This window comes from Cetorhinus maximus, chromosome 4 (assembly GCF_964194155.1).
Source record: "Cetorhinus maximus chromosome 4, sCetMax3.hap1.1, whole genome shotgun sequence".
NCBI lineage: Eukaryota > Metazoa > Chordata > Chondrichthyes > Lamniformes > Cetorhinidae > Cetorhinus > Cetorhinus maximus.
The window spans coordinates 420136-448052 of record NC_135882.1 but is presented as its reverse complement, the minus strand read 5'-3'; the positions used below and the strand labels follow the sequence as shown (position 1 = coordinate 448052).

The following is a 27917-nucleotide window of genomic DNA, read 5'->3' as shown; positions in this document are numbered from 1 at the left end:
GATGTGTGGCTTGGAGGGGAACTTGCAGGTGGTGGTATATTAAGTCATTTTGTAGATTAACTTCATATAAGAAAACAGGCTCATACCTCCCATGAACTGTTCCTATCAGTATCTTTCCTTTTACCAGACTATCAGCCGCCATCAGTGACTGAACTGATCCAGTATATCTTAAAATATTAATTTTGTTTACTTATTTCATTGGAGGGGTAAGGGAATACTTCCCCCTTAGAAACAAAACTTTATAACCTTCAGTGACCTGACTCACTTCCTCAGTGCCGAGCATGCATAATGGGACTTGGCTGAGAGCCCAGGCATCCACAACTTTGTTGAAACAGATGCACAGAAGGGAAAACGTTGTTTGATTGGAAGTTCAAGCTTTTTTCTTAGATCTATTTTGTCAATGGCTCAATACTTAATCACACAAATAAAGTGGTGTCAAGTGCTTATAGCTTCTGTTATTGATATTTTAAAGATCTGGTTGATTTACATTTCTATAGGGTTGTTGCAGCAGCATTTCTTTTAAGAAAGTTATGAATGACTGCTTTTTAAAGTATTTTCATGCATACCATTGTTACTATAGGGTTCATTGGTTCTACAGAGTGCATACTGGGTGAATAGGCATATCAGTGCTATAAAATCACAGAATTGTTACAGCGCAGAAGGACGCCATTCGCCCCAGCGTGTCTGCACTGCCTTGTTGACTGAGCAATTCACTTAGTGCCATTCTTCTGCCTTTTCCCCGTAACCCTGCACCTTGGGTCTTTTCAAATAACCATTATAGTTGGCATGAAGGGTGTGAGGGGTCACTGGGGGAAAGTGGGTGGGCATGTGAAGTGGATGTGGTTTGGTGGGGGGGGGGGGGTGGGTGGTGAGACTAATGTATAAGAAAGTAACTGGGACGAAGTCCAAGAGAACTGAGGCGGACGTTTTAAACAAACAGTCTGCCTCACCACTCGACAGCCCCTGTGGTCACCTCCAGTCTGTGCCTGTGGACAGCAGGCCCAAGTCTACTGCTCCTGCAATCCCTGGAATGAAAATTGTGCCTTTTGCGGCACTTACCCCAGGGTTGGTACACCCAGTCGGGAAATTTCTGATTCAACAGTGAAAATCCAGCCCTGTGTTTGAGGTCGAGATGACCTTTCTGATGAAAGGTCATCTTGATCTGAAATGTTAACTCTGATCCTCTCCAAAGATGCAGTCTGACGTGGAGTATTTCTGGAATTCTTGTTTACATTTCAGATTTCTAGCATTTGCAGTATTTTACTTTTGTATTAAAATAAAGAGGTCAGCATTATAATAACGCAGAGAGAAGAGCTTAGTACAAGGGTTTAAGTGATCATGTGATAATATCACCACCAACAGTCATTTCTAGCCTATTGTCTTACACTGCCAGCAAAATTAACTGAATAGGAATAAATGCTATAAAGATTACCACATTTAGTGACTCAGGATGATAACCACATCCAAAGTTAAGATATAAGCAAACCTGATAAGCCTTTTGCTTCAAACATTTCGTTCCACTCCATTTCATTGTGTATTGGTGTCTGGTAGGGGAAAGATGTGGTTATTGGTAATTTATCAAGATTTCAAAATTTCATTTAAACTAGATGAACTGGCTCATACCTGAATTTGAATTTCCTTCTTCCTGCCAGCCATCTTATCTGAAATAAACAAGTATTCAAAAACACTAAATTGTGATAATTATTGCCTTTTATAATAATTTTCCAAGGGTATCTTAAAGTTCCTAATTTCTTTTGCAATTCTCATTTTTTTTGTATGACAAAAGAGCAAATTAGAATAATTAAGGATGTGGAAGTTTTAGCAAGGCTGTATTTATCACCCAACACAGGTGTCTTGAGAAAGTTGTGGTGGGTCATCTCTTTAAACTTCTATAGTCCATGTAGAAAATTCCAGAATACCCAGCAAGAATGAAAGAACAGTAATGGTATCTAAAATATCTGCATTGCCTTGGCCATGTTCTTTGGCTGGATATCCAAAGACCTCCTGTACAGCAAATTGACTACTGGGTCACAACCTCTTAGGCGTCCATACCTTTGTTACATGGACATCTGCAAGCAAGACATGAAGATGGTGGATTTTGACACTAACAGCCAAGAGGCAGTTGCTGACTGTCATGACTGCAGCTGACTGTTTCAAAGAGCACTGGAAGAGGCAAGCTGAAATGAAAAGCTCAGCTGGCCAAGAGAGTCCGAAGAAAACAGAGGCCAGTGAATCTTGCGCTTTCTCAGCCCACTATCTTCCTCTGCAGCATATAAGCAGAAGCAGTTAAATTCAATAACTGTATATTGAGGAAGAATGAGTCTGAAGCTAGCCTGTACCTTAAAACAAGTTTTGTTTCCAAGACAGCAAAGCAAATTCACTACCATTTCCTCCCAGACACTCAGATTTTTTAAACAGCACCCAGCTGGGGGATCGAACCCACGACTCTGAGATTAAGACTCACATGCTCTAACGGCTGAGCTAGCCAGGAATGTGCTCCCAGACACTCAGTTCTTGGTTTCCGGGAGTGGGACATGAACCCACAACTCTCTGATTCAAAGGCGAGGGTGCTATGAACTGAGCCACAGCTGACACCTCTTCTCAGACACTCAGAGTGAACTGGTTTATATACTCTGACAATGATCCTTCCCCAATTGGGGACAGCTGTGCTTTTATTACCAATTTAAAGCATGCATTTCATTGCGACACAATTCCAGCGAGACCGGGTGAAAATGGCTGACCAAGTAGAACAGAAGAAGAAAAGAACTTTCAGGAAATTTACCTACAGAGGTGTTGACCTGGATCAGCTTCTCGACATGTCTTATGAAAAGCTGATGCAGTTGTACTGTGCCCATCAGCGTAGGCGTGTGAACAGAGGCCTTCGCCGCAAACAGCAGTCCCTCCTGAAAAAACTGCACAAGGCGAAAAAGGAAGCTCCTCCAATGGAGAAACCAGAGGTTGTCAAGACCCATCTTCGGGATATGGTTATCCTCCCAGAGGTGGTCGGCAGCATGGTTGGCGTGTACAATGGGAAAACCTTTAACCAGGTTGAAATCAAGCATGAAATGATTGGCGATTATCTTGGAGAGTTCTCCATCACCTACAAGCCTTCAAGCACGGCAGACCTGGTATCGGTGCCACTCACTTCTCCAGGTTCATCCCTCTGAAGTAAACAGTTTACGATGGAAATGTTGTGTAAATAAAATTAAATTCAACATTAACAAGCTATGCCACAGTGGGGCTCCTAAGCCACCCCAGGCAAAGCTTAACATAGTTGGCTACCACGAAAACCACCTTCTTACAAGACGGAAGGCTGCCATCAGTGGTATCTAATATATTTCACTGATCCCACTTTATAAATAGCAAGTCAGGATGGTGGGTGATTTTGAGTGGAATTTGTTACTGTAGCTTAGTGGTTCTGGACTAGAAATAGAGTAGCTGGGAATTGTATTTTTCCACGACCATCCCAGCTGAGATGAGCTAACATGCTGTAAGTCTAGGGACTTATCATGAAACGTTCCTGCTCCATCACTCACCTATTGCCAGATAAATATATTGAGTCAGGGAGCTGCTTGATACCTTTGATCCATATAATTAAAGTAACTGTTTCAGAATCACATAATTGTTACAGTGCAGAAGGAGGCCATTCAGCCCATTGGCTCTCCAAATGAGCAATTCACAGAGTGCATTCTCCTGCTTTTTCCCCATAATATAGCACATTCTTCCTTTTCAGTTAACATTCTAATTCCTTTTTGAATGCCTCAATTGAACCTGCCTCCACCACACACTCAGGCGGTGCATTCCAGACCTTAACCACTTGCTACGTGAAAAAGCTTTTCCTCATATTGCTTTTGCTTTATTTGTCAATTACTTTAAATTTGTGCCTTTGTTCTCGCTCATTTCACGGGAGGGAACTATTTTTCCCTATCCACTCTGTCCAGTTCGCTCATGATCTTGATTACTTTTATCAAATTCCCTCTCACCCTTCCCTTCTCCAAAGAGAGCAGTTCCAACTTCTCCAATCTTTCTATGTAACAGAAGTTCCTCATCGCTGGAACCATTTTCTGGAATCTTTTCTGCACTCTCTCCAATGTCCTCACATCTTTCCTAAAGTGCAGTGCCCAGAACTGGACGAAATACTTCAGCTGGGGCTGAACTAGTGTCTTGTACAAGTTCAACATAACCGCCTTGCTCTTGTACTCTATGCCCCTATTAATAAAGCCTAGGATACCGTATGCTTTATTAACCACTTTCTGTCCTGTCACCTTCAATGACTTATGTGCATTCCTCTGCTCCTGCACCCACTTTAGAGTTGTTCCTTTATTCTATTCTAGTTCCAGGGAGCAGAGTGGAGTTCCAGAGAGGTGAGAATAAAAACCTTGCCTCGGGGATTCGCGGCCTAGTTCCAGGGAGCAGAGTCGAAGGGCGGAGTTCCAGAGAGGTGAGTATAAAAACCTTACCTCGGGGATTCGCGGCCTAGTTCCAGGGAGCAGAGTCGGAGGGCGGAGTTCCAGAGAGGTGAGTATAAAAACCTGACCTCGAGGATTCGCGGACCTCGGGGATTTTTTTAAAAAAAATTTTAAAGTGACTTCACGGTAAATCTGTGATCTGATTGGCTGGTAGAGAATCTACACTGAATTTGAAACTAAAACATTGTTAAACTAATTAAACCAAATAAATGAATCACTTATTTAATAAGTAGAGGGTATCTAGACCAGAATCAGGGGATTACTGTTCTTAGAATTTAGCATTTATAGTAGAAGTCTAGCCCTAGGGAACGTATAGTTAATAAGGAGTCAAGAAGCAGTTATTAGATTTAAATTAATTTATTAAATAGTTCTAGAAATGGCAGTTGCTGGGGTGAAGTGCTTCACCTGTGGGATGTGGGAAATCTGAGACGCTTCAAGTGTCCTGGACAAATATATCTGCAGGAAGTGCACCCAATTGCAGCTCCTCACAGACCGCATGGATCGGTTGAAGCAGCAGTTGGATGCACTTAGGGGCATTCAGGTGGCGGAAAGCGTCATTGACAGGAGTTTTACAGACGTGGTCACACCCAAGGTACAGACAGATAGATGGGTGACCACTAGAAGGGGCAGGCAGTCAGTGCAGAAATCCCCTTTGGCTGTCCCCCTCTCTAACAGGTATACCATTTTGGATGGCCTATCAGGGGAAATCAACAACAGTAATCAGAGTAGTCTGTTTTTGTTGTTCAGCAGGGGGGGGTCAAAGCACAGAAGAGCAATTGTCATAGGGGACTCTATAGTCAGGGGCTTTTGTGGTCATGAAAGAGACACCAGGATAGTATGTTGCCTCCCTGGTGCCAGGGTCCAGGATGTTTCTGATCGGGTACGGGACATTCCGAAGGGGGAGGGAGAACAGCTAGAGGTCATGGTACACATTGGTACTAACGACATAGGCAGGAAGAGTGACGAGGTCCTGCAGCGGGAGTTCAGGGAGTTAGGCAGAAAGTTAAAAAACAGGACCTCTAGGGTTGTAATCTCAGGATTACTCCCTGTGCCACGTGCCAGTGGGGCTAGAAATAGGAAGATAGTGCAGCTGAACGCGTGGCTGAACAGATGGTGTAGGAGGGAGGGTTTCTGATATCTGGATCATTGGGATCTCTTCCAGGGCAGGTGGGACCTGTACAAGAAGGACAGGTTGCATCTAAACTGGAGGGGCACCAACATCCTGGCTGCGAGGTTTGCTAGTGTGACTCGGGAGGGTTTAAACTAGTATGGCAGGGGGGTGGGAACCAGAGCAATAGGTCAACCGGTGAAATAAAGGACTGGGAACCAGTGAATATGGCCATTAGGGCTAAGAGGAAGGTCAGGCAGGGAGAAATTACTGAACACAGTGCGACTGGAGGTCTGAAGTGCATTTGTTTCAATGCGAGGAGTATAACAGGCAAGGCAGATGAGCTTAGAGCTTGGATTAGTACTTGGGACTATGATGTTATTGCTATTACAGAGACTTGGTTGAAGGATGGACAGGATTGGCAGATAAACGTTCCAGGATTTAGATGTTTCAGGCAGGATAGAGAGGGATGTAGAAGAGGTGGGGGAGTTGCACTGCTGGTTAAGGGGAATATCACAGCTGTACGACAGGAGGACACCTCGTTGGGTTCATGCAGTGAGGCAATATGGGTAGAGCTCTGGAATAGGAAAGGTGCAGTCACAATGTTGGGGGTTTACTATAGGCCTCCCAATTGCCGGTGGGAGATTGAGGAACAGTTATGTAGGCAGATTTTGGAAAGATGTAAGAGCAATAGGGTTGTTATGGTGGGTGATTTTGACTTTCCCTATATTGACTGGGCATCACTTAGTGCTAGGGGTTTGGATGGTGCGGAATTTGTAAGGTGTATCCAGGAGGGCTTCCTGAGACAATATGTAGATAGTCCGACTAGGGAATGGGCAATACTGGACCTGGTATTAGGGAATGAACCCAGCCAGGTGGTCGAAGTTTCAGTAGGAGAGCATTTCGGGAAAAGTGACCATAATTCAGTAAGTTTCAAGGTACTGGTGGATAAGGATAACAGGAGTCCTCGGGTTAAGGTGCTTAATTGGGGGAAGGCTAATTATAACAATATTAGGCAGGAACTTAGGAATCTAGACTGGAGGCGAATGTTCGAGGGCAAATCAACAACTGACATGTGGGGGGCTTTCAAACGTCAGTTGTTAAGAATTCAGGATCGGCATGTTCCTGCTAGGATGAAGGATAAGCATGGCAAGTTTCAGGAACCTTGGAGAACGAAGGATATTGTGAGATTAGTCAAAAAGAAAAGGGAAGCATTTGTAAGGGCTAGAAGGCTGGGAACAGATGAAGCCCATGGAGAATACAAAGAAAGTAGGAAGAAACTTAAACAAGGAGTCAGGAGGGCTAAAAGGGGTTATGAAAAGTCTCTGGCAACCAGGATTAAGGAAAATCCCAAGGCCTTTTATACATATGTAAAGGGAAAGAGGATAGCCAGGGAAAGGGTGGGCCCACTTAGGGACAGAGGTGGGAATCTGTGTGTGGAGCCAGGAGAAATGGGAGAGATACTGAATGAATACTTCTCATCAGTATTCACCAAAGAGAAGGACATAGCGGTCGATTTGTCTAGGGAAGAATGTATAGATAGGCTGGATCATGTTGAGATCAAAAAAGAGGTGTTAGGCATCTTGAAGAATATTAAGGTGGATAAGTCCCCAGGGCCAGATGGGATCTACCCCAGAGTACTGAGGGAGGCAAGGGAGGAGATTGCTGGGGCCTTGACAGAAACCTTTGTATCCTCACTGGCTACGGGTGAGGTCCCAGAGGACTGGAGAATGGCCAACGTTGTTCCATTGTTCAAGAAGGGTAGCAGAGATAATCCAGGAAATTACAGGCCGGTGAGCCTCACATCAGTGGTAGGGAAATTATTGGAGAAGATTCTTCGTGACAGGATTTGCTACCATTTGGAAGCAAATGGACGTATTAGTGAGAGGCAGCATGATTTTGTGAAGGGGAGGTCGTGTCTCACTAACTTGATCGAGTTTTTTGAGGAAGTGACAAAGATGATCGACGATGGAAGGGCAGTGGATATTATATACACGGATTTCAGTAAGGCCTTTGACAAGGTCCCTCATGGCAGACTGGTACAGAAGGTAAAGTCGCACGGGATCAGAGGTGAGCTGGCAGGATGGATACAGAATTAGCTTGGTCATAGAAGACAGAGGGTAGCAGTGGAAGGGTGCTTTTCTGAATGGAGAGCTGTGACTAGTGGAGTTCCCCAGGGATCAGCGCTGGGACCTTTGCTGTTTGTAGTATACATAAATGATTTGGAAGAAAATGTAACTGGGCTAATTAGTAAGTTTGCAGACGACACCAAGGTTGGAGGAGTTGCAGATAGTGAAGAGGATTGTCAAAGGATACAACGGGATATAGATCGGTTGGAGACTTGGGCAGAGAAATGGCAGATGGAGTTTAATCCGGACAAATGCGAGGTAATGCATTTTGGAAGGTCTACAGGAATTATACAGTAAATGGCAGAACCCTTAAGCGCATCGACGGGCAGAGGGATCTGGGTGTACAGGTCCACAGGTCACTGAAAGTGGCAACGCAGGTGGATAAGGTAGTCAGGAAGGCATATGGCATGCCTGCCTTCATTGGCACGGGTATTGAGTATAAAAGCTGGGAAGTCATGCTGCAGCTGTATAGAACCTTGGTTAGGCTACACTTGGAATATTGCATGCAATTCTGGTCGCCACATTACCAGAAGGATATGGAGATGTTGGAGAGGGTGCAGAGGAGGTTTACCAGGATGCTGCCTGGTCTGAAGGTTATTAGCTATGAGGAGAGGTTGGAGAAACTTGGATTGTTCTCACTAGAGCGATGGAGATTGAGGGGCGACTTGATAGAAGTTTACACAATTATGAGTGGCATGGACAGAGCAGATAGTCAGAAGCTTTTTCCCAGGGTGAAAGAGTCAATTACTAGGGGACATAGATTTAAGGTGAGAGGAGAAAACTATAAAGGTGATATGCGGGGCAAGTTTTTTATGCAGAGGGTAGTGAGTGTCTGGAATTCGCTGCCAGAGGAGGTGGTGGAAGCAGGTACGATAGTGGTGTTTGAGAGGCAGCTTGACAAATACATGAATAGGATGGGAATAGAGGGATACGGACCCCGGAAATGCAAAATGTTTTAGTTGACGGGCAATGTGATCGGCGTAGGCTTGGAGGGCCGAAGGGCCTGTTCCTGTGCTGTACTTTTCTTTGTTCTTTGTTCTATATTGTCTCTTCCTGTTCTTCCTACCAAAATTAATCACTTCGCACTTTTTTGCATTGAACTTCATCTGCCACTTGTTCGCCCAATTCACTGACAGATCTATGTCCTTTTGAAATTCTACACTATGCTTCCAAGTTCCGTATCATTTGCAAATTTTGAAATTGTGCCCTGTACACCAAGATCTGTCATTAATATATCAGGCAGAGCAAGGGTCCCAACATTGACCCCTGGGAACTCCACTGCAAACATCAGTCCCATCAGTCTACTCTTGATCATCAGCAAAGTGATGGAAGGTGTCGACGACAGTGCAATCAAACAGCACATATTCAGCAATAACCTGATCACGATGCTCAGCTTGGTTTCTGCCTGGGCCACTCAGCTCCTGACCTCATTACAGCCTTGATTCAAACATTGACAAAAGAGCTGAACACCAGAGGTGAGGTGAGAGTGACTTCTCTTGACATCAAGGCAGCATTTGACAAAGTGTGGTATCAAGGAGCCCTAATAAAACTGGAGTCAATGGGGACCATGGGGAAAACACTCCACTGGTTGGAGTCATACCTAGCAAGATGGTTCTGGTTGTTGGGGGTCAATCATCTCAGTCCTGGGACCTGGGGCATCGCTGCAGAAATTACTCAGTGTAGTGTCCTACGCCCAATCATCTTCAGCTGCTTCATCAATGACCTTCCCTCCAACATTAGGTCAGAAGTAGAGGTGTTTGCTGATGATTGCACAATGTCCAGCACCTTTCACGCCTCCTCAGATACTGAAGCAGTCCATGTCCATATGCAATGGGACCTGGACAACATTCAGGCCTGGACTGATATGTAGTAAGTAACATTTGCGCCACACAAATGCCAGGCAATGACCCATCTCTAAGAAGAGAAAATCTAACCATCTTCCCTTGGCATTCAATGGCATTACCATCGCTGAATCTCCCACTATCAATATCCTGGGTGGGGGGGGGGGGGGGGGGGGTTACCATTGTTATGCCAATAAGACATGAAAAGAAATCCAAAACTGTATTCTTTTGTGTTATTTTAAAATAGACATCTGAACAACTAAATGGCTGCTACAGGTCACATGACTCACAAAATTGGCCATCTGTTCTGGAAGGTTCCAACCGAGACTACAAGAACAAAACAGTTCCACTTACGTCCTTGTGGAATCTCACACCCCACTGTAAGACCACATTATAATCACAAAACTAGACGACTAACAGACAAACTGACTTGCCCAGCCAGAACGATAGCAAACACCGAGACGGCGAAACTCATTCTCCCCGAAAAAATGTTAACAGTCACCTAAGGGAAACAATGGATTTTAGCCAGAAGCATAGAAACTGTTTGTGAGGCTGCAATTAACTCATTAATGGGTCACATCACATGACTCCATGTTTCTAGCCTTTTGGATCATTTTAATATTACATTTTTAGCCTTGGAAAAGGGGTGTCCACCCAATTAATGGAAATACCCAGGCATCACTTTCCTTCCTGCCTCCCTTAACCCCTGTTTCCGTTGTAGGTCAAATATCTGTCCCATTAGTTTTCCTAGTACTTTTTCTCTAGTGCTCATGATTGTCTTAAGCTCCTCCCTTCCTTTGCTTCTTGATTTTCTAATATCCTTAGGATGCTTTTGTGTCTGCTACAGTGAAGACACATACAAAATAATTATTCAAAGTCTCTGCCTTGCTTACCACTATTAATTCCTTTAAGGGATCAATGCTAACTATAGCTACTCTTTTCTTTTTTATATACTTGTAGAAGCTTTTACTGTCTGTTTTTATATTTCTTGCTTGTTTTCTCTCATACTCTAATTTAGTTTCTCCTTCTTGTATGCTTGAGAGGGATTGGAGGAATTGGTCTCAAGCATGAATGACATGATGTCACTGGTCTTTGAGATTATGTCTTCATCCATGGAAAGAGTGGCTACCTGCACGGAACATCAAATTCAGCAATCAAACGATTGCATGCAGGCTCTCACCAATGGCGTGCACACTATGAATGCCACCTTAAATAGAATTCATGAAATCCCAGCACTGAACCTTCATCACCCTACTGATTTGCAGCAGTTCATTGTTAGCAGGAAGGCAGGGGTGGGCCATGAGAGGGTGAAAGGGGACATGGAGGTGAGCACTTGCCTCAAAGTCTGTTTCCTTGGTTCTCAGCTGAGGTCCAAAGTTAAACAGTATATGCAGCACCTGTGCTGATCTAATAGGTCACAGCTCCAAAATGGACATCAGATGTACAAACCTCCAAAGTTATGAAAATAAGCTCCAAAGTTGTTAAAGTAACCTGAGAGCACAAGTGATGTGAACAAAGTCAGGCAAGAAAGCAGTTGTGAGGTTTCAGTACATATTGGCATATTTCCTTGTCACATTCTCAGCCCCTTCAATTGCCGCTGTGTTCTCAGCTTGCTTTCACTGGCAAGTTCCAGGAAGCAAAAGAAGCTTGTGCATCCATGGTTATTTTGCATGTTAAACCATGTCAATAACACTGTAATTGAGTGATTAACACATTGAATTTGACAACCTAAACAAAAACAAAAATACCTGGAAAAACCCAGCAGGTCTGGCAGCATATGTGGAGAGGAATACAGTTAACGTTTCGAGTCCGAATGACTCTTCAACAGAACTAAGGAAAAATAGAAAAGGGGTGAAATATAAGCTGGTTTAAGGGGGGGTGGGACAAGAAGAGCTGGATAGAGGGCCAGTGATCCAGCTCTTCTTGTCCCACCCCTCCCTTAAACCACCCCTTTCACCCCTTTTCTATTTTTCCTCAGTTCTGTTGAAGAGTCATGCGGACTCAAAACGTTAACTGTGCTCCTCTCCACAGATGCTGCCAGACCAGGTATTTTTGTTTTTGTTTTGGATTTCCAGTATCCGTAGTTTTTTGCTTTTATCTTAGAATTTGACAACCTGCCTCTTCTGAGAGGCTTGCATGAATGCAACCTAACTTGCTGTGGCTAAATGCAGAAGTGGGATGGGGAGGGGGGGGTGGATGGTGTAGTGGTAATGTTGCTGGACTAGCAATCTAGAGACCCAAGCTAATGGTCTGGGGGCATAGGTTCAAATCCCACCATGGCAACTGATGATTTCTGAATTCAGTTAACAAATCTGGAATATAAAGCTAGTCTCAGTAACAGTGACCATGGAACTACCATCAATTGTCAGTAAAAACCCATCTGGTTCACTTATGTCCTTTAGGGATGGAAATCTGCTGTCCTTACCTGGTCTGGCCTACATGTGAACTCCACACCCACAGCAATGTGGTCAACTCTGAACTGCCTTCTGAAATGGCCTAGCAAACCACTCAGTTCAAGGGCAATTAGGGATTGTCAATGAATGCCACCCTTGCCAACGACACCCACACCCACATGAAAGAATAAAGAAAAAAGTCAGTAGGTTGGAACTGTGTTTGTCAATTCCTGCACTTTTAACCCCACACCCGCTCCCAAACCCTTGCAAAGCTCTTGCAAATTAAAGTTCGCCGCAGTAACTTTGGTCTTCCCAATATTTAGTTGAGGAAATTTTTATTCATCAAGTACTGGATGTTGGACAAGCAGTGTGACGCACTGGATATAGGAGAGAGGTCAAGGGAGGTGGTGGTGAGATAGAACTGGGTGACGTCAGCATATGTATGAAACCTGGGCCTGGATTTTTCGGATGGTGGGGTTTCCCCTCCGACCATCTGAAAAGTTGAAGAGAACATATCCCTGCAATACTGCTAGCCCCGTAGCCATTTAACGCTCCAACAAGCGTTAATCGGCTGTAGGTGGGACTTCCGCTCTTCATTCGGGAGGAAGTCCCGTCTTAGAGAGCTGCTGGCCAATCTGATTAGCTGGCAGCTCTCTAGTCCCTGAAACGCCAGAAGCTGCAGTGGACAGGACTCGGACTGTAAGCAGCTCCCAGAGCCTAGGTCCCAGGAGTCCAGGACCAGGTATGTTTTGGGGGTCTCAGGACGGGGTGGGGAGGTGAGGCCCAAGGGGCTGAGTGGTGGAAAGGCCGAGGGGGGAATGGGGTTGGGTTGGGAGGACTTGTGGGGGCCAGTCCTTTTGGGAGGGGCGCTGGATGTTACGTACAGGGCTGTGCAGACTCACTTTTCAGGCTTCCCCCGACCCCTGAACACCTCCTGCCAACCTGAAAATTGAGGTTGGGGGGAAACAGCCCTTAAGTGGTCAATAAATGGCCACTTAAGGGCCTCAAATGGGGCAAAGGCAGGTGGGCCGGGCCCCGCCCTCACCTGTCCCAGCATAAAATTGTAGAGAGATCAGAGTGGGCAGGAGCCAGGTGGGAAGGCCTGTTATTTGGATGCAAGACTGGAGATGCTGCTCGTGGTGGTGACTGAGAGAAGAAACATTCTGTTCCCTGCCAGTGGCCACGGAAAGCTGGCAAGGCTCACCAACAGGGCATGGCTGAAGGTAGCTAATGAGGTCAGCAGTGCAGGAGTGGTGAGGATTTGAGAACTTTGAGAAATTTTATGGCCACCCACGCCTACAAACCTGTTGGTGTGGGAATGAAAAATTCTGCCACTGAAGTGTTTTTGGATGATATTGTCAAGCAGAGCAGCGATCAACAAGTCAATAGAATGATGATCTCCATATCCAAAACAGTAGAATGTAACTTGGATGTGTAGTGGTACCTTGAATACAGATCACTAAGAACTAAGGAAGTAAGAAAGAAGACGACTGTACAGAAGAGCCACAGGCTATTTGCTCATGTTAAAGATCACGGAGTCATAGAGGTCTACAGCACAGAAAAAGGCCCTTCAGCCCATTGAGTCTGTGCCAGTCAAACAAGTACCTAACTATTCTAATCCCATTTTCCAGCACTAGGCCCATAGTCTTGTATGCCATGGCATCGCAAGTGCACATCCAAATACTTCTTCAACATTATGAGGGTTTCTGCCTCTACCACCCTTTCAAGGCAGTGAGTTCCAGATTCCCTCCACCCTCTGGGTGAAAAAATTCTTCCTCACATCCCCTCTAAAACTCCTGTCCCTTAACTTAAATCTATGCCCCCTGGTTATTGATCCCCCTCCATCAAGGGGGAAAATTCCTTCCTGTCTACCCTATCTATGCCTCTCATAATTTTATACACCTCAATCATGTCCCCCCTCAATCTCCTCTGCTCAGGGAAAATAACCCCAGTCTATCCAATCTCTCCTCATAACTAAAACTCTCCAGCCCAGGCAAAATCCTGGTAAATCTCCTCTGCACTGTCTCTAGGGTAATCACATCCTTCCTATAATGCAGATTCCAGAACCGCACGCAATGCTCTAGTTATGGCCTAACCAGCATTTTATACAGTTCCAGCATAACCTTCCTGCTCTTATATTATATGCCTTGGCCAATAAAGGCAAGTATCCCATATGCCTTCTTAACCACCTTATCTACCTGTTCCGCTACTTTAAGGGACCGGTGGGCATGTACACCAAGGTCCCTCTGATCCTCGGTACTTCCCAGGGTCCTACCATTCATCGTGTATTCCCGTGCTTTGTTTGTCCTGCCCAAGTGCATCACCTCACACTTATCTGGATTAAATTCCATTTGCCACTGATCAGCCCATCTGACCAGCCCGTCTATGTCCTCCTGTAATATAAGGCTATCCTCCTTACTTTTTTTTTACCATCCCACCAGTTTTCATGTCATCTGCGAACTTACTGATCAACCCTTCTACATTCTAGTATAAATCGTTTATATACACCACAAACAGCAAGGGGCCCAATGCCGCTCCCTGTGGAACCCCACTGGACACAGGCATCCAATCACAAAAACATCACTCAACCATCACCCTCTGCTTCCTGTCACTCAGCCAATTCTGGATATAATTTGCCAAATTGCCTTGGACCCCATGGGCTTTTACCTTCGTTAACAGTCTCCCATGCGGGACCTTATCAAAAGCCTTGCTGAAGTCCAAATAGACTACGTCAAATGCATTGCCCTCATCTACACACCTGGTCACCTCTTTGAAAAATTCAATCAAATTGGCCAGACATGACCTCCCCTTAACAAAACCACTCTGACTGTGCTTGATTAATCCCTGCCTCTCCAAGTGTAGATTAATTCTGTCCCTCAGAATTGCTTCCAATAGATTCCCCACCACTAAGGTTAGACTGACTGGCCTGTAGTTCCCTGGTTTATCCCTTCCTCCCTTCTTGAATAACGGTACCACATTGGCTGTCCTCCAGTCCTCTGGCACCTCTCCTGTGGCCAGAGAGGTATTGAAAATTATTGCCAGTGCCCCTTCTATCTCCTCCCTTGCCTCACTCAACAGCCTGGGATACATTTCATCCAGGCCTGGAGATTTATTTACTTTTAAGCCTGCCAGACCACTTAGACCCCCTCTCTTTCTATGCTAATTTCTTTAATTATGTCATAGCCCTTCTGCCTGATTTCCATACCCACGTCGTCCCTCTCATTTGTGAACACCGACACAAAGTATTCATTTAGAACCCTACCTATATATTCCGGCTCCACACACAAATTACCACTATGGTCCTTAATTTCCTACTCTTTCCCTAGTTATCCTCTTACTCTTAATGTACTTGTAAAACTACTTTGGATTTTCCTTTATTTTACCTGCCAATGTTTTTTCATGCCCCCTTTTTGCTCTCCTGATTTTCTTTTTAAGTTCTCCCCTACACATTCTATACTTCTCTGGGGCTTCCGCTGTTTTGAGCCCTCGGTATCTGCCATAAGCCTCCCTTTTTCTCTATCCAATCCTGTATATCCCATGACATCCAGGGTTCCCTGGATTTGTTGGTCCCACCCTTTGTCTTTACTGGATTATGTTGGCCCTGTACTCTCCCTATTTCCTTCTTGAATGAGCCCCACTGCTCTGATGCAGATTTACCTAAAAGTAGCTGCTCCGAGTCCACTCTGGCCAAATCATATCTGATCTTATTAAAATTAGCCTTCTTCCAATTCTCCCAATTCAGAACTCTAGATCTAGATCTAGGATCTAAGTAATGAAGAAACTCATGAGACACTTGGGCATTTCAGCTTCAACAGGTAATACCCAAGTGGTGATTTATATAGAGATGTAATTATTTTTGAGAGAATGGGTGAGTTAAACTTGGGTCATTTTAAGATTGCCATCAAAAAATTCTTATTCACCAAGTAATCAACATGAAATAGACTTTTTGATAAGAGTAATGGAAGCCAACACCTCAGAATTATTTTAAAAAACAAATCGATGCTTATCAGGGAGATATAATAATTCTCAATGTTATTGGAATTCATTGTTAAGTAGATTAATAGTGGGATCTGTGTCTATGTGTGTGTATGACTCAATTGGATTAAAGGCAGCTGGTCTGAAGGCTTTGATGTATTAGAAGATAAGCTAGATTTGAAATGTTAAGTAGGTAGACATAGGGGTAAAGGGAATATTTGCATTTTTAAATAAACCAGACTAGATTGTTTTCAAAGGAGGGGGGGGGGGTGAAATGTGTCACCTAGTCAGGTGAAGATCAGAAACAGTGTGTTTATTTTCCCAAAGATACTGGTAAAATTAGTACTATGGGAGATTTTTATTATCAAAGAGGTAAAATCCAAAGACATAGTGGAACAATGGGAATTTGCATTCAACGGGGAAGATATATATAAAGGAGTGAAGGTTGTGTGTAAGGGCGGGAATTCTAAGATCTAACAAATGTGAAAAGCCTTCAGCATCTACGATTCAAGTTGCTGTCAAGCAAGCTGCTACAAAGAACTGAAGTTAAGAAACCTCGCTTTGAATTGGATTGTTTCAGGTATCATGTTTCTTTGCCTGGGACTTTTAAAAGCTGAGTGTCTGCCTGTTGCCTTAACGAAGGTGAAACTCGGAGTTAGATTAACTAGGTGATTTAGAATTTATTGTAGTAGTAATTTGTAGATCTACATGTATTTAAAATAATTTCTTCTATTAATAAAGGTTTAATTTAGTTTTGTAAGAAACCTATAAGCCTTGTTGTTCTATAACTACTGAATTCAAGGCATGCATCTCGAAATTTATACAATTTGCAAAACAGTTATGGCAGTTGTTTCAAGTTTCCCTTTGCGATTTGAGCAGCTCAGCATTTACCTTCGGCTGTGCCATAACAATGCTACAATAGATGATTTTAAAAGTCTATCTGGATTAATTAGGGGAGGGGATGGCATAGTGTCGCTGGACAATTAATCCAGAGACCCAGGGTAAGGCTCTGGGGAGCCGGATTCAAATTCTGCCATGGCAGACGGTGGAATTTGAATTCAATAAAAATCTGGAATTACAAGTCTGATGATGACCATGAAACCATTGTCGATTGTTGTAAAAACCCATCTGGTTCACGAATGCCCTTTAGCGAAGGAAATCTGCCATCCTTACCTGGACTGGCCTACATGTGACTCCAGACCCACAGCAATGTGGTTGACTCTTAAATGCCTCTGAAATGGCCCAGCAAGCTACTCAGTTGTATCAAACCGCTACAAAGTCACAAAAAAAGAACGAAACTGGATGGACCACTCGGCATTGACCGGGGAACCGTAAACGACGACAGCAATCTCAGCCCTGTCAACCCTGCAAAATACTCCTTACTAACATCTGGGGGCTAGAGCCAAAATTGGGAGAGCAGTCTCGCAGACTAGTCAAGCGACAGCCTGACATAATAATCCTCGTGGAATCATATCTTACAGATAATGTCCCAGACATCACCATCACCATCCCTGGGCGTGTCCTGTCCCACAGGCAGGGCAGACCCAGCAGAGGTGGCGCCACACTGGTATACAGTCGGAAGGGAGTTGCTCTGGAAATCCTCAACATCAACTCCAACCACAAGAAGTCTCATGGCATCAGGTCAAACATTGGCAAGGAAAGCTCCTGCTGATTACCACGCTACACCCTCCCTCAGCTGATGAATCAGTGCTCCTCCATGTTGAACATCACTTGGAGGAAGCACTGAGGGCGGCAAGGGCGCAGAATGTACTGTGGGTGGGGGGACTTCAATGTCCATCACCAAGAGTGGCTCGGTAGCACCACTACTGACCGAGCTGGCTGAGTTCTAAGGGACATAGCTTCTAGACTGGGTCTGTGGCAGGTGGTGAGGGAACCAACAAGAGGGAATAGCATACTTGACCTCATCTTCACCAACCTGCCTGCCACAGATGCATCTGTCCACAACAGTATTGGTAGGAGTGACAACCGCACAGTCGTTGTGGAGACGAAGTTCCACCTTCACATTGAAGATACCCTCGATCGTGTTTTGTGGCACTACCAACGTGCTAAATGGGATAGATTTCAAACAGATCTAGCAACTCAAGGCTGGGCATCCATCAGGCACTGTGGGCCATCATTAGCAGCAGAATTGTACTCAAACACAATTTGTAACCTCATGGCTCGGCATATGCCTCACTCTACCATTACCATCAAGCCAGGGGATCAACCCTAGTTCAATGAAGAGTACAGGAGGGCATGCCAGGAGCAGCACCAGGCATACCTAAAAATGAGGTGTCAGCCTGGTGAAGCTATAACACAGGACTACTTGCATGCCAAACAGCATAAGCAGCAAGTGATAGACAGAGCTAAGCGATCCCACAACCAACGGATGAGATCTAAGATCTGCAGTCCTGCCACATCCAGTTGCGAATGGTGGTGGACAATTAAACAACTCACTGGAGGAGGCAGCTCCACAAATATCCCCATCCTCAATGATGGAGGAGCCCAGCACATCAGTGCAAAAGATAAGGCTGAAACATTTATTACAATCTTCAGCTAAAAGTGCCGAGTGGATGATCCATCTCGGCCTCCTCTGGAGGTCCCCGGCATCACAGATGCCAGTCTTCAAACAATTGATATCAAGAAATGGGTGAAGGCACTGGATAGTGCAAAGGCTATGGGACATGACAATATTCTGGCAATAGTAATGAAGACTTGTGCTTCAGAACTTGCCACGCCCCTAGCCAAGCTGTTCCAGTACAGTGACAACACTGGCATCTACCTGGCTATGTGCAAAATTGCCCAGGTATGTCCTGTACACAAAAAGCAGGACAAATCCAACCTGGCCTATTACCGCCCCACCAGTCCACTCTCAATCATCGGTAAAGTAATAGAAGGGGTCATCAACAGTGGTATCAAGCGGTACTTGCTTAGCAATAACCTGCTCACTGACACCCAGTTTGGGTTCCACCAGGGCCACTCAGCTCCTGACCTCATTACAGCCTTAGTTCAAACATGAACTAAAGAGCTGAACTCCCAAGGTGAGGTGAGAGTGACTGCCCTTGACATCAAGGCCGCATTTGACCAAGTATGGCATCAAGGAACCCGAGCAAAACTGGAGTCAATGGGAATCAGGGAAAACTGTCCGCTGGTTGGAGCCATACCTAGCACAAAGGAAGATGGTTGTGGTTGTTGGGGGTCAGTCATCTCAGCTCTAGGACATCACTGCAGGAGTTCCTCAGGGTAGTGTCCTCAGCTCAGCCATCTTCAGCTGCTTCATCAATGACCTTCCTTCCATCATAAGATCAGAAATGGGGATGTTCGCTGATGATTGCACAATGTTCAGCACCATTCGCGACTCCTCAGATATTGAAGCAGTCCATGTCCAAATGCAGCAAGACCTGGACAATATCCAGGCCTGGGCTGACAAGTGGCAAATAAAATGACACAAGTGTCAAGCAATGACCATCTCCAACAAGAGAGAATCCAACCACTGTCCCTTGATGTTCAATGGCATTACCATCACTGAATTCCTCAATATCAACATCCTGGGGTTACCATTGACCAGAAATTGAACTGGACTAGCCATATAAATACTGTGGCTACAAGAGCAGGCCAGAGGCTAGGAGTCATGCGACGAATAACTCGCTCTCCTGACTCCCCAAAGCCTGTCCGCCATCTACAAGGCACAAGTCAGGAATGTGATGGAATACTCTCCACTTGCCTGGATGAGTGCAGCTCCCACAGCACTCAAGGAGCTTGACATCATCCAGGATAAAGCAGCTCGCTTGATTGGCACCACATCCACAAATATTCACTCCCTCCACCACTGATGCACAGTAGCAGCAATGTGTACCATCTACAAGGTGCACTGCAGGAATTTACCAATGGTCCTTCGACTGCACCTTCCAAACCCATGACCAATACCATCTGGAAGGACAAGGGCAGCAGATAGATGGGAACACCACCACCTCGAATTTCCCCTCCAAGTCACTCACCATCCTGACTTGGAAATATATCACTGTTCCTTCACTGTTGCTGGGTCAAAATCCTGGAACTCCCAAACAGCACTGTGGGTGTACCTACACCACATGGACTGCAGTGGTTCAAGAAGGCAGCTCACCATCACCTTCTCAAGGGCAACTAGTGATGGGCAATAAACACTGGACCAGCGAGCAAAGCCCACATCTCGTGAATGAATTAAAAAAATTAATTAAAATATCTTTCTTCATCAGCTATAAATATTTTGCGATCTTGAAATAAGTAACCCATTAATCTGTCTTTGGTAATAAGTGAGGAAAGAATTTTGAAAAAGAAATCAGAGCTCTCAACTGTTTTTTGAATAGTGTCATCGGATCCATCTGAATAAATAATCACATGAATCTGAGCAGGCATGCAGAGCTTTAGCTTAGTAACTAATCTGAAGGACAGCGTTTCACATATTTCAGTAAACCCATTACTCAAGTCTTGTTTTGTGTGTTCATGTCTTGCATTTGGAACTGTTCACACAACTTTCTGCCCCAGTATTGGGAATTTCAATCATCTGAGCAGAGATAATACTCCTCTAGAACAAAAACAAAAATACCTGGAAAAACTCAGCAGGTCTGACAGCATCTGCGGAGAGAGATACAGTTGACATTTCGAGTCCGTATGACCCTTCATCTGAACTAAGACATATAGAAATGAGATGAAATATATGCTGGTAGAAGGGGGTGGGACAGGAGAGCTCGATAGAGGGCCAGTGATAGGTGGAGGCCAAGAAGAGACTGCCAAAGATGTCATAGACAAAAGGACAAAGGGGGGTTGATGGTGGTGATCTTATCTAAGAGATGTGCTAATGGGGACATTAAGGGAAGCAAGCTAGTGGCAGATGGCCCTAGTGTGGGTGAGGTGGGGGGAAGGGATCTAAATGGGCTAAAAGGTGGAGATGAAACAATAGATCGAAATAAATTTTAAAATAGGAGGGAAAAGAAAAAAATATAGTGTAAAAAAAAATTATAAATTATTGGAAAAAGGGGATTCGGAATGGGGGTGGGGATGGAGGAGAGAGTTCATGATCTGAAATTGTTGAACTCAATATTAAGTCTGGAAGGCTGCAAAGTGCCTAGTCGGCAGATGAGGTGCTGTTCCTCCAGTTTGCGTTGAGCTTCACTGGAACATTGCAGCAGGCCAAGGACGGACATGTGGGCAAGAGAGCAGGGTGGTGTGTTGAAATGGCAAGCGACAGGGAGGTCTGGGTCATGCTTGCGGACAGACTGAAAGTGTTCCTCAAAGCGGTCACCCAGTCTGCGTTTGCTCTCTCCAATGTAGAGGAGACCGCATTGGGAGCAGCAAATGCAGTAGAATAAATTGAGGGAAGTGCAAGTGAAGTGCTGCTTCACTTGAAAGGAGTGTTTGGGCCCTTGTCTCTTCCACATGCCTTTCGATATCTATCTATTTCTCAAACATAACATTATAGAATCTTAAACCAAAGAAGCAGGCCCTTAGATCCTTCATGTCTGTGTCAGCCTTTTGAAAGGGCTAACCAATTAATTTCACTACCCCAATTTTTCCCCATAGTGAATATTTCCCTATCAGTTACATATCGAATTCTCTTGTAAAAGTTGCTACTAAAATTGGTTCCCCAAACCTTTCAGGTAATGCACTCTAGTTCACAACAACTTGCATAAAAATACTTTCTCTCATCCCCATTCTGGTACTTTTGCCAATTTTCTTAAATCTGCATCTGATGGTCATGATCCTCCTACCAGTGGAAACAATTGCTCCTTTATTTACTCTTTTAATTTTGAATACTTCTATTAAATGTCCTCTAAATCTTTTCTGCATGAAGGAAAAGAACTTCATCTTCTCCAGTCTCTGAAAGTAACTGAAGTCCCTCAGCCTTGGTAACATTCTAGTAAATCTAGTAAATATTAACAGTAGAGACAGTATCTGCTGTGATACATTAATATAGGAACAGTACATATTGTGGTATTTTTTGGAAGAGACAAGACCAGATGTAGTGTAATAGAGCGAGGGCAGTAACTGATATGGTATATTATGGTGGGGACTGTATCTTCAGGGGTATATTAATGGCAGAGTTGGAACTTGATGTGGTATATTAACTCAAGAGACGATACCTGCTGTGGTATATTAACACTGGGACAATACATGTTGTGCTATATTAACAGCAGGGCATGATACGTGTTGTGGTATATTAATGGCGGGGTCAGTTCCTGTAGTATACCAACAGCAGGATCAAAACATGCTGTGCTATATTAGCTGCAGAGTCTGAGGTATATTAACAATGGAGTCAGTTCCTGTTGTGGTAGATTAACAGCTGGGTTGCCAATTGCTGTGAGATATTAATGCAGGAGAGTGCCACAGTGGTATATTAATGGCAGGGGCTGTACAGCCGTGGTATATTAATGTTGGGTTGGTACCCGCTGGGTTGTTTTAATGGCGGGTTGGTACCCGCTGCGATGTTTTAATGCCTGGTTGGTACCCGCTGCGATGTTTTAATGCCTGGTTGGTACCCGCTGTGATGTTCTAATGGAGGGCTGGTACCCGCTGGGATGTTTTAATACATGGTTGGTACCCGTTGTGATGTTTTAAGGCCGAATTGGTTCTTGGTGCGATGTTTTAATGCCTGGCTGGTAACTGTTGGGATGTTTTAATAGCTGGTTGGTACCCGCTGTGATGTTCTAATGCCGGGTTGATACCCGCTGTGATGTTTTAATGCGGGGTTGGTACCCGCTGTTATGTTTTAATGGCAGGTTGGTACCCGCTGTGATGTTTTAATGCGGAGTTGGTACCCGCTGTTATGTTTTAATGGTGGGTTGGTACCCACTGTGAAGTTTTAATGCCCAGGTTGGTACCCGCTGTGATGTTTTAGTGCTGGATTGGTACCCGCTGAGATGATTTAATGCCAGACTGGTGCTTGCTGCGATGTTTTAATGCGGGGTTGGTACCCATTGGGATGTTTTAGTGGCTGGTTGGTACCCGCTGGGATGTTTTAATGCTGGCTTGGTACTTGCTGTGATGTTTTAATTGCGGGTTGGTACCCGTTGGGATGTTTTAATGCCGGTTTGGTACTCGCTGCGATGTTTTAATGCCGGGTTGGCACTCGCTGGGATGATTTAATGCCGGGTTGGTACGCGCTATGATGTTTTAATGCTGGGTTGGTACCCGTTGGGATGTTTTAATGCCGGGTTGGTACGCGCTGTGATGTTTTAATGCCAGGTTGGTACCCGCTGGGATGATTTAATGGCGGGCTGGTAACCGCTGTGATGTTTTAATGCCAGATTGGTACTTGCTGCGATGTTTTAATGCGAGGTTGGTACCTGTTGGGATGTTTTAATGGCTGGTTGGTACCCACTTTGAAGTTTTAATACCAGGTCTGTACTCGCTGAGATGTTTTAATGCCAGGTTGGTGCTCGCTGTGATGTTTTAATGGGGGGGGTTGGTACCCGCTGTGATGTTTTAATGCCTGGTTGGTACCTGTTGGGATGTTTTAATGCCGTGTTGGTACTCGCTGGGGTGTTTTAATGCCAGGATGGTACCCGCTGTGATGTTTTAATGGTGGGTTGGTACCCGCTGTGATGTTCTAACGGAGGGCTGGTACCAGCTGGGATGTTTTAATGCCGGATTGGTGCTTGCTGCGATGTTTTAATGCCTGGTTGGTACCCGCTGGGATGTTTTAATAGCTGGTTGGCACCCACTGTGATGTTTTAATGGCGGGTTGGTGCTTGCTGCGATGTGTTAATGCCTGGTTGGTACCTGTTGGGATGTTTTAATGGCTGGTTGATACCCGCTGTGATGTTTTAATGCAGGTTGGTACCCGCTGGGATGACTTAATGCAGGGTTGGTACTTGCTGTGATGTTTTAATGCCGGGTTGGTACATGCTGTTATGTTTTAATGCTGGGTTGGTACTCGCTGTGATGTTTTAATGCCAGATTGGTACTTGCTGTTATGTTTTAATGCTGGGTTGGAATTCGCTGCAATGTTTTAATACCGGATTGGTACTCGCTGTGATGTTTTAATGGTGGGTTGGTACCTGCCGTGATGTTTTAATGGTGGGTTGGTACCTGCTGTGATGTTTTAATGCAGGGTTGGTACCCGCTGTGATGTTATAATGCGGGGTTGGTACGTGCTGTGATGATTTAATGCAGGGTTGGTACCCGCTGTGATGTTTTAATGCGAGGTTGGTACCCGCTGTGATGTTTCAATGCGGGGTTGGTACCCGCTGTGATGTTTTAATGCAGGGTTGGTACCCGCTTGGATGTTCTAATGTCGGGTTGGTACCCGCTATGTTGTTTTAATGCCGGGTCGGTACTTGCTGTGATGGTTTAATGCGGGGTTGGTACCCGTTGTGATGTTTTAATGCTGGGATAGTAATTACTATGACGTTTTAAAGCCGGGTTGATACCCACTATGATGTTTTTATGCTGGGTTAGTAATTACTATGATGTTTTAATGCCGGGTTGATACTCGCATGATATTTTAATGCTGGGTTAGTAATTACTGTGATGTTTTAATGCCGGGTTGATACCCACTATGATGTTTTAATGCTGTGTTAGTAACTACTATGATGTTTTAATGCCGGGTTGATATCCGTTATGATGTTTTAATGCTGGGTTAGTAATTACTAGGATGTTTTAAATGCCGGGTTGATACCCACTGTGATGTTTTAATGCTCGGTTAGTAATTACTATGATGTTTTAATGCTGGGTTAGTAATTACTATGATGTTTTCAATGCCGGGATGATACCCACTGTGGTGTTTTAATGCTGGGTTAGTAATTACCATGATGTTTTAATGCTGGGTTAGTAATTACTATGATGTTTTAATGCTGGGTTGGTAATTACTATGATGTTTTCAATGCCGGGCTGATACACACTGTGGTGTTTTAATGCTGGGTTAGTAATTACTATGATGTTTTAATGCCGGGTTAGTAATTACTATGATGTTTAAATGCTGGGTTAGTAATTACTATGATGTTTTAATGCTGAGTTAGTAATTACTATGATGGTTTCAATGCCGGGCTGAGACACACTGTGGTGTTTTAATGCTGGGTTAGTAATTACTATGATGTTTTAATGCCGCGTTAGTAATTACTATGATGTTTCAATGCTGGGTTAGTAATTACTATGATGTTTTAATGCTGAGTTAGTAATTACTATGATGTTTTCAATGCCACGCTGATACCCGCCGTGGTGTTTTAATGCTGGGTTAGTAATTACTATGATGGTTTCAATGCAGGGCTGATAACCGCTGTGGTGTTTTAATGCTGAGTTAGTAATTACTATGATGTTTTAATGCTGGGTTAGTAATTACTATGATGTTTTAATGCTGGGTTAGTAATTACTATGATGTTTTCAATGCTGGGCTGATACCCGCTGTGGTGTTTTAATGCTGGGTTAGTAATTACTATGATGATTTCATTGCTGGGCTGATACCCGCCGTGGTCTTTTAATGCTGGGTTAGTAATTACTATGTTGTTTTCAGTGCCGGGCTGATACACACTGTGGTGTTTTAATGCTGGGTTAGTAATTACTATGATGTTTTAATGCTGAGTTAGTAATAACTATGATGTTTTCAATGCCGGGCTGATACACACTGTGGTGTTTTAATGCTGGGTTAGTAATTACTATGATGTTTTAATGCTGAGTTAGTAATAACTATGATGTTTTCAATGCTGGGCTGTTACCCGCTGTGGTCTTTTAATGCTGGGTTAGTAATTACTATGATGTTTTCAATGCCGGGCTGATAACCTCTGTGGTGTTTTAATGCTGAGTTAGTAATTACTATGATGTTTTCAATGCCGGGCTGATAACCTCTGTGGTGTTTTAATGCTGAGTTCGTAATTACTATGATGGTTTCAATGCCGGGCTGATACACACTGTGGTGTTTTAATGCTGGGTTAGTAATTACTATGATGTTTTAATGCTGGGTTAGTAATTACTATGATGTTTTAATGCTGAGTTAGTATTACTATGATGTTTTCAATGCCGGGCTGATACACACTGTGGTGTTTTAATGCTGGGTTAGTAACTACTATGATGTTTTAATGCTGAGTTAGTAATTACTATGATGTTTTCAATGCCACGCTGATACCCGCTGTGGTGTTTTAATGCTGGGTTAGTAATTACTATGATGTTTTCAATGCTAGGCTGATACCTGCTGTGGTGTTTTAATGCTGGGTTAGTAATTACTATGATGTTTTAATGCCGGGTTAGTAATTACTATGATGTTTTAATGCTGGGTTGGTAATTACTATGATGTTTTCAATGCCGGGCTGATACCCACTGTGGTGTTTTAATGCTGGGTTAGTAATTACTATGATGTTTTAATGCCGGGTTAGTAATTACTATGATGTTTTAATGCTGGGTTAGTAATTACTATGATGTTTTAATGCTGGGTTAGTAATTACTATGGTGTTTTCAATGCCGGGCTGATACCCGCTGTGGTGTTTTAATGCAGGGCTAGTAATTGCTATGATGTTTTCAATGCCGGGCTTATACACACTGTGGTGTTTTAATGTTGGGTTAGTAATTACTATGATGTTTTAATGCTGAGTTAGTAATTACTATGATGTTTTCAATGCCGGGCTGATACCCGCTGTGGTGTTTTAATGCTGGGTTAGCAATAACTATGATGTTTTCAATGCTGGGCTGATACCCGCTGTGGTGTTTTAATGCTGGGTTAGTAATTACTATGATCTTTTCAATGCCGGGCTGATACCCGCTGTGGTGTTTTAATGCTGAGTTAGTAATTACTATGATGTTTTTAATGCCAGCCTGATACCCTCTGTGGTGCTTTAATGCTGGGTTAGTAATTACTATGATGTTTTAATGCTGGGTTAGTAATTACTATGATGTTTTAATGCTGGGTTGGTAATTACTATGATGTTTTCAATGCCGGGCTGATACCCACTGTGGTGTTTTAATGCTGGGTTAGTAATTACTATGATGCTTTAATGCTGGGTTAGTAATTACTATGATGTTTTAATGCTGGGTTAGTAATTACTATGATGTTTTCAATGCCGGCTGATATACGCTGTGGTGTTTTAATGCTGCGTTAGTAATTACTATGATGGTTTAATGCTGGGTTAGTAATTACTGTGATGTTTTAATGTTGGGTTAGTAATTACTATGATGTTTTCAATGCCGGGCTGATACCCGCTGTGGTATTTTAATGCTGGGTTAGTAATTACTATGATGTTTTAATGCTGGGTTAGTAATTACTATGATGTTTTAATGCTGGGTTAGTAATTACTATGATGTTTAAATGCTGGGTTAGTAATTACTATGATGTTTTCAATGCCGGGCTGTACTCACTACCGCTGCCGCCCTCAGTCTCCCGCTGCGCGAGATCCTTTCCAACCGTCAGGCTCGTGCGCGGTCTTTTCGAAACGGAATCACGTGAGTGGGAGGAGTTGGTCACATGATGTCCGGCTCCTGTTGGACTTTGGCTGGAGGCATCGCAGGAGTGGAGGTTTGAGTCAGTGCGTGATGCTGGAGGCTGGGTAGGTGGGGTGGGGCACGGCATGAAGGAGTGAGTGGGAAGTGAGTAGGTTACTGTGGGAGTTAGGATTGTAGGGTTGAGCTGATTAAGGTGTGGGTAGGGATTTACATGGATTCAGCTGAAGACAGGGGAGGGGTCTATGACTTCTTCAGAGCTAAAGGTTATGGCATAGTAACTGCCAGTGGACGAGTAATCCAGAGGCTAATGCTCTGGGGACAGAGGTTCAAATCCCACAAAGCAGCTAGTGGAATAAAAACTCAGTTAATAAATCTAGAATTAAAAACTAGTCTAATGGTAATTGTCGAAACCCAGCAGGTCTGACAGCATCTATGGAGAGAAAAACAGTTGACGTTTTGAGTCTGTATGACTTCTTCAGGGATAAAGAGAAATAGAAATGTGATGGAATTTGTACTGTTGGTGGAACATGTAAAGCGGGATAGGTCAACGATTGGTGGGGGCTAAGGAGAGATTGGCAAAGATATCATGGACACAAGAC

The 27917-nt window shown here is 44.0% G+C and overlaps 1 protein-coding gene and 1 pseudogene across 1 annotated transcript in view; one reads left to right on the top strand and one right to left on the bottom strand.

Annotated features, from left to right (window-relative positions):
* The window catches only part of LOC144679287 (thioredoxin domain-containing protein 6-like), an 83751-nt gene extending 56447 nt beyond the window's left edge, over positions 1-27304 (bottom strand). Inside the window, exons 1-2 of the mRNA XM_078539668.1 lie at positions 27235-27304; positions 1624-1661 (exon numbers count right to left, since the gene is read on the bottom strand). Coding sequence (XP_078395794.1) covers positions 1624-1656 — 33 coding nt within the window. The 5' untranslated portion in view covers positions 1657-1661; positions 27235-27304. The remainder of the gene's footprint in view (positions 1-1623; positions 1662-27234) is intronic.
* Positions 2702-3175, top strand: LOC144679286 (small ribosomal subunit protein uS19 pseudogene; annotated as a pseudogene).
* Positions 27305-27917: the final 613 nt, after the last annotated feature.